At 38.7% G+C, this 7,500-nt stretch overlaps 1 protein-coding gene across 1 annotated transcript in view; it reads right to left on the minus strand.

The window, feature by feature from the left end:
• Positions 1–7,500, minus strand: part of LOC107566061 (CUB and sushi domain-containing protein 1-like) — a 139,073-nt gene that overhangs the window by 103,918 nt on the left and 27,655 nt on the right. Inside the window, exons 3-4 of the mRNA XM_016251436.1 lie at positions 4,113–4,229; positions 520–633 (exon numbers count right to left, since the gene is read on the minus strand). Coding sequence (XP_016106922.1) covers positions 520–633; positions 4,113–4,229 — 231 coding nt within the window. The remainder of the gene's footprint in view (positions 1–519; positions 634–4,112; positions 4,230–7,500) is intronic.

Consider the following 7,500-nt stretch of genomic DNA (forward strand, 5'->3'; position numbering starts at 1 on the left):
TATTGTTCAGATTCTTACACTTGTGTGGGGGGGGGGGGGGGAGAAAAAGATTGTTAACTAGAATATACTGCAGATGACCCCAAAGCCATTGGAGACATGGACTAAAGTCTAAAACAAATTTCATTCGGTCTTTCAGGGTGACGTACATATCCAAAACTGTATTAGTGGTTTTTTATGATTTTATGAAAATATTACTTGCAAACGAAGATTTAATTTGCCTGAGGCTGAGTGAGTGTGTGTTCATTGTCTGTGTACGTAACAGACATTTCAAACAATAAAAAAACGAATAGAAAACTATTAGCAAACGCTTACCAAAAATGACACTCCTGTCTCTCCCCCTCTGAAAGGAGCCATTAAACTTCACTTGAGACCTCTTTCATTGCACGGTTGTCTGCACAATGGTCTTTTTACAGATTTGAAAAGCCATACATGCCTGTTTGCTTCTTTTCAAAGGGTTCTGTGCATTTCAAAGCAAACTCAAAGCAACAAAACTGGTGTGAATGTAAAACTATTACTTACCGGAATGAGACCCAGCCAGGGAGCTTAGCAGCCTAGAATTCTGATTGGGCCCATCAAATAGCTCAACGGAGTCATTCATGGCTGTCTGGAAATAGGCAAATTGCCCAAACACCACTGAGGAAACAAAATGAAACGCACCGAGCGTGTTACTATCACCACTGCTGGGAAGAGATGCTAACAAAAGAAGTACAATGAATGAAGACATAAATTCACATAAATTTCTCATCGACATGCTTGCTTTCAGATCGATGGTTTTATAAGTGTCCATAATATGCAGTCTGCACAGAAGTATGTATAACCTAGTCACATCAAAATGGCATTTGACATTAAATTCATTATAATAGAAGATTTTGATTACAGAAATCATGCCGTGAAATTGTGAATAAAATGTGCGTACTGTAAACCCATACCACAGAACGCCACTTTTAGTGTTGCAGCAGCTAAATGTCCTGTGTGGGAATTAAGTTCGAGAGCTTGTGATTCACAAACAAATGACTGAGCTGGTTCTTTTTAATGAAACGAACCAAATGACTCACAAATCAAACTTATGTTGATTTACCACAAACGCATTGGGAATTAAGTCAGTGTATTTACTGACCTTGTTGTTCATGTAAGCATATATAGCTAAAGATTCAGCTCAAACTTTCATTGTAATAATAATATTTGTTTTCCTTTCTCACTGTTACTATAGTGTTATTATCATTGTACTCTTAATACCTCAAAATCATGAACCTCTGTCTGTAATGTATGCATTATGTGTATGTTTGGTCCCGTCTGGTGTCCATTCCCTCTGACCTGAGACCAGTGATGAAGCTGTGATTAAACGCGTTGCCAGAAAGGACACATGGTTCACACGGTAGGGCATAAGAGACCAGGGAAATCACAGAGGCATGCTGTGCATTTCAGGTGCTTATGTGAGAGCAAGCTAAGCAGAGAGGGGTGGAAAGGGGTCACCCGGGCCACTGCGACGACTCTATTATCTCTTCTGTAATGGGATGTCGGCCCTCGCTTCATACTCATACAGAACACAGAAAACCTGAAGGGTCGCTGCTAGTGGCTCTGTAAATATCAGTTTGACTGGATTTCTGTCGGCTCACAAACACTTCAACAAACTTCAAATGTTAAAGCTTTACTTACACTCCTATTTGCTTTGCATGAACTGCAAGGATTTGCAATGGATTTAGTAAACTGTGGTTTTGTGCAGTTGTGGATATAAAGTATGTCCAAAATATATATTTCTGTCAGGACCACTACCGTCAAAGATGATTGACAATTAGCATACAGTTTGGATTGGCGGTAAGGTTCTGTTATGGGCAAGAACTCCCTGCGTATACATGTAGCGTAGCATGGAAAAGAACAAGGAGAGCAGCGATAATACCCCAAGGGTAAACAGAACAGAACCAACATATAAGTATTGCAGATATCGTTAAAGTTCAATGATTTAATGTAACATTTTAGAAATTAGTCTGATTCAAAGGGCTATCACCACTGCTGGGAAGAGATGCTAACAAAAGAAGTACAATGAATGAAGACATAAATTCACATAAATTTCTCATCGACATGCTTGCTTTCAGATCGATGGTTTTATAAGTGTCCATAATATGCAGTCTGCACAGAAGTATGTATAACCTAGTCACATCAAAATGGCATTTGACATTAAATTCATTATAATAGAAGATTTTGATTACAGAAATCATGCCGTGAAATTGTGAATAAAATGTGCGTACTGTAAACCCATACCACAGAACGCCACTTTTAGTGTTGCAGCAGCTAAATGTCCTGTGTGGGAATTAAGTTCGAGAGCTTGTGATTCACAAACAAATGACTGAGCTGGTTCTTTTTAATGAAACGAACCAAATGACTCACAAATCAAACTTATGTTGATTTACCACAAACGCATTGGGAATTAAGTCAGTGTATTTACTGACCTTGTTGTTCATGTAAGCATATATAGCTAAAGATTCAGCTCAAACTTTCATTGTAATAATAATATTTGTTTTCCTTTCTCACTGTTACTATAGTGTTATTATCATTGTACTCTTAATACCTCAAAATCATGAACCTCTGTCTGTAATGTATGCATTATGTGTATGTTTGGTCCCTTCTGGTGTCCATTCCCTCTGACCTGAGACCAGTGATGAAGCTGTGATTAAACGCGTTGGCTTGCCAGAAAGGACACACGGTAGGGCATGAGAGACCAGGGAAATCACAGAGACATGCTGTGCATGTCAGGTGCTGGTGTGAGAGCCAGCTAAGCAGAGAGGGGTGGAAAGGGTCACCCGGGCCATTGTGACGACTCTATTATCTCCTCTGTAATGAGATGTCGGCCCTCGCTTCATACTGCTAGTGGCTCTGTAAATATTACTTTGACTGGATTTCTTTTGGCCCACAAACACTTCAACAAACTTCAAATGTTAAAGCTTTACTTACACTCCTATTTGCTTTGCATGAACTGCAAGGATTTGCAATGGATTTAGTAAACTGTGGTTTTGTGCAGTTGTGGATATAAAGTATGTCCAAAATATATATTTCTGTCAGGACCACTACCGTCAAAGATGATTGACAATTAGCATACAGTTTGGATTGGCGGTAAGGTTCTGTTATGGGCAAGAACTCCCTGCGTATACATGTAGCGTAGCATGGAAAAGAACAAGGAGAGCAGCGATAATACCCCAAGGGTAAACAGAACAGAACCAACATATAAGTATTGCAGATATCGTTAAAGTTCAATGATTTAATGTAACATTTTAGAAATTAGTCTGATTCAAAGGGGAATCAGAAGGCCGAATCTTGACTGGACGACAAGAGGAGCTGGGGATGGAGGAGGGTAATTAGCTATTGAGCAATGCGAAAGCTGCTAATAATACTGAGGGACCTTATATATTGTATGTATGCTGTGGTAGGTGTCGTATAGGTAGACGTGAATCAGCTGAGAGTCAACTGATGCAAGCTTGACTAACATGACCTGCCAGAACTAACTCTACGCTTGATTTAAGCAACTCACATTGAATGTTATTTCCATATGTAATGGAATATTATACATACTTCCGTAGTGTCTTTTCTTTCTTTAAACAGGATAATAGTTTTATATTCAGATATATGTTTTTAAACACATTGTGAGTATTTATGCTTCACAAAATGAATTGTAGTGGTGGGGGGAGGAAACGAGGAATTTCACACAGAACAGTCTTTAATTATCCACAGGAGGAAAAACACAGGGTAGCCAGGAGACACACGTAGCATAATGATGTTTAGAACCGACAAACACAGACGGGCTTATAAACACAGGGACAAAATAGACACAGCTGGAATTAAACTAACACAATTAACACAAGGCGAAACTGGGTCATGGGAAAACTGGGGGGGGGGGGGGGGGGGGGGGGGGGGGACTTCAAGTAAACATTATGCAGGAATTAAAAATATAATTGTTAGCATCGCAACTATGGTATTTTCAAATGGTTAATTACAATTTACTAGTGATTTCTGAGTGAACAGCTTTTTGGCCGTTTTTTTTTTTAGCTTTTTAAGAACATCCCACTCCAATAACTCTATAAATTGAACTGTGACCTTTGTAAGTAACGCTATTTACTTACCAAATTCTCCAGACACTGTGATGTAGTAGGAGCAGGTCTGGCCTGTCGTATAGTTGAGAGGGTAATTTGGGGATAATACCACTCCCTCTGATCCAGTGTACTGCCCACCGCATGGTGCTGAAACAAGAGAAACAACCCTAAAGGCTCATATTCACTCTTGTTCAGTCCATATGACACAAGCTTATGAGGTCATTTTTAGTACTGTATTAGATACGTGATGACCAGTGAGGTTAAGGGAGCTCTCCACATTTCAAAAGACAGAAAACAGGAAAGTGCAATCAAAGTAATTTTTTTTCCATTATGATTGGTCAGATCTAAAAAATGTACTTTGCCTTTTGTGCTTTCAGGATTCAATTTGTCACAGACTCTGTTTCATGTCCACATTCTATGTGCTAAAGGTACATTCTAATCCCTCGATAGTGCACTTCGAAGTCAATATTTGGCCAATATAATTTAATTCCAAATAGTAAATAGAGATGAAGTGTGCATAGTTATAGCAATTCACAAGAAGTGAACAGGGGTATTCAACAATTGCATGCTACCATAGTACCACACAAAGTTTGGCTAAAATAAACTATGATGAACCCATTTATATTAATTGGAATAAATAATAGTATGTATTTTTATATAAACACACCTAGATGCATACATACATATATGTACATATATACATTTATATGAAAGTATGATATTTTTATATAAACACACCTGTATGTATTATATAAATTTATAATGAAGTATCGTCATTTATAATATTTCTATTTACATGATCATGTCATAATATTTGAAACTCCTAATCTGCATGACTCAATTGTTGCCCGTGTTTGATGACGTTGTAGGGCCTTACAGATGAATGAATTTTGTCAGGCAAAATGAGCTTCAACAGATATTCCCTGCTGAGTGTGTAGGGAGCAAAAATCACGATTTCAAGGCAAACCTTATTTAAAAAGAAGGCAGTGTTTGAATAACAGATGAGTGGAGTAATTACCAGAGGAAATAAAAAAAAAGAAAGAAGAGGAAAAAAAGCAGTTTTGACTGACATACTTTGAAACACTGCTGTTTTTAACAATAAGTCAGCGCACATCAAACATAATTCACAAAGACAGACGTAGCTCTCCCTAATAACAACTCAACAGTAATCACAATTCAGGCCCAGTGGGTGTAGGTATTGTGTGGACTCGTACAAGCTAATAACACCAGATCATTCCATCCAGCAGCAAGTTGTTCACTTAACTCCTAAACATTTATTGGAACAAGAAAGTCAATAACAAGGTATTGGAAAATGTACATACCTTTATACAAGCAGGGTTAATTTGCTTAGGCTTGACATTGATTGCAAAAACCAGCTTTATGGTAGCGCTGCTAGAATGGCCTACAATTAACACATCATGCACACTGCGTGGAAAGGCTATTGGAATTGCTACGGGCAATTAGGGTTAGTGATGTTAGTTAGTTAGGGTTAGTTAGTTATCCCTGTGATGCGCATTTTTTATGGACACATCTGTATAGCCTCTGACAGTTATTTTAGTAAAACTGATTCGTAATTCAGGTCTGAGCACAAAGAGGGAGTATTGAGGAGGAGCAGCCAATGAAGACTATAAATCATCTGTGTGTTGGTGCATTGGCGTGTGTTATCTCTTTATCAGGCCCATAATGGGTAGAGGCTAAACACTTAGGTGTTTGACTGTGCATGACAGGAAAAACAAGCGAAAATCAACCACAAAGGTCACCAAGAGGAAAAGTGTAAAAATGTGAGGCTAAGAAGGTCAGCGAAGAGTATTTGTGGAGATATTAATCAGTGTCAGTGCTCCTGTCACACCTGGCCCATAGCGTAGATGACCTTGTAACCGATGGACCACCCGTGATAAGCAGTGTTGGGGAACTCTACTTTTAGAAGTTATTGTAAGAAATCAGCCTATAATTTGGCATTTAGAGATAACTGTGGTCGATAACAGTGCTTGCTTGGCTGATTAACAGAAGTGCTATCCATCCCCGTATCGGTTCCAAAAGAGCAAAAGTTATTTTTTTTTTTTTTAGACAAAATGTGTACAACAAGAGTTTATATCAGCAAGTGTTAATGTTACGCATGCCATTTTATCATTGATTTACAAGAGGCCATGGATTTGTTGAGCTGTGCAGAGGGCGTAATATCCATGCAGTCCTGCTCATTTTATTACATTGTTAATTTCAGCCACCTTAATTTTAATGTAAGAGCAGACATGGCTGGGCCATTCAAGAACAGTCACAGAGTTGTTGTGAAGCCACTCCTTCGTTATTTTAGCTGTGTGCTTAGGGTCATTGTCTTGTTGGAAGGTAAACCTTCGGCCCAGTCTGAGGTTCTGAGCACTCTGGAGAAGGTTTTCGTCCAGGATATCCCTGTACTTGGCCGCATTCATCTTTCCCTCGATTGCAACCAGTCGTCCTGTCCCTGCAGCTGAAAAACACCCCCACAGCATGATGCTGCCACCACCATGCTTCACTGTTGGGACTGTATTGGACAGGTGATGAGCAGTGCCTGGTTTTCTCCACACATACCGCTTAGAATTAAGGCCAAAAAGTTCTATCTTGGTCTCATCAGACCAGAGAATCTTATTTCTCACCATCTTGGAGTCCTTCAGGTGTTTTTTTAGCAAACTCCAGCATGCAGTTTTTAAATGAAGGTTTTTATTATTAAGGGAAAACAAAATCCAAAACTACATGGCCCTGTGTGAAGAAGTGTTTGCCTCCCTGTTAAAACTGTGGTTTATCACACTTGAGTTCAAGTTTGAGAGTCAAGTTTTAAATAGGAAAAATATAGAAACTCTTTGGTCATTTTTGAGCGTGATGCTAACGGTCTAATCAGATTCAATGATCTGTGCTATCGACAGACCCGGAGATCGGCTGAATGGATTCGAAAACGGTAAAACTCAACTGTTTAACTCTAGGGGAGTTGAAAAATGAGCCTGTTTTCAAAAATAGTGGAGTGTTCCTTTAATATGTGATTTATAAGTACTAATAAACAGCCAATATGCTAGTAATATGCATGCTAATAAGCAGGGTTTAAATTGGGCCTGGTTCGGGCTCAACATTAACTCTTCATTAATGCCAGACAAGTAACATGATTAAAACATCAGTAACCAAAAATAACTATGTAGCCTAAACACCAAAGTATTTAGTGTCCAGTAAAGTATTATTCAGATTTTATTACATTTAGAGTAAGTGGCGAATAGTGGATATAGCTACTGTACATAATGCATCTATTGACGGAATAAGCTTGCACTACTGAGGTGAGGCTCACGCAGCCTCTCCAGGAGAAATCAAAACGTGGAGCACTAAGAAACTCAGCATCCTGAGGTAAAAATTCAAAATGGAAAGTTTTTATATTTAAAATAGTTAATTAGGCAACATC

The sequence above is a fragment of the Sinocyclocheilus grahami genome, unplaced genomic scaffold, assembly GCF_001515645.1.
Source record: "Sinocyclocheilus grahami isolate Dianchi unplaced genomic scaffold, SAMN03320097.WGS_v1.1 scaffold1043.1, whole genome shotgun sequence".
Lineage (NCBI taxonomy): Eukaryota > Metazoa > Chordata > Actinopteri > Cypriniformes > Cyprinidae > Sinocyclocheilus > Sinocyclocheilus grahami.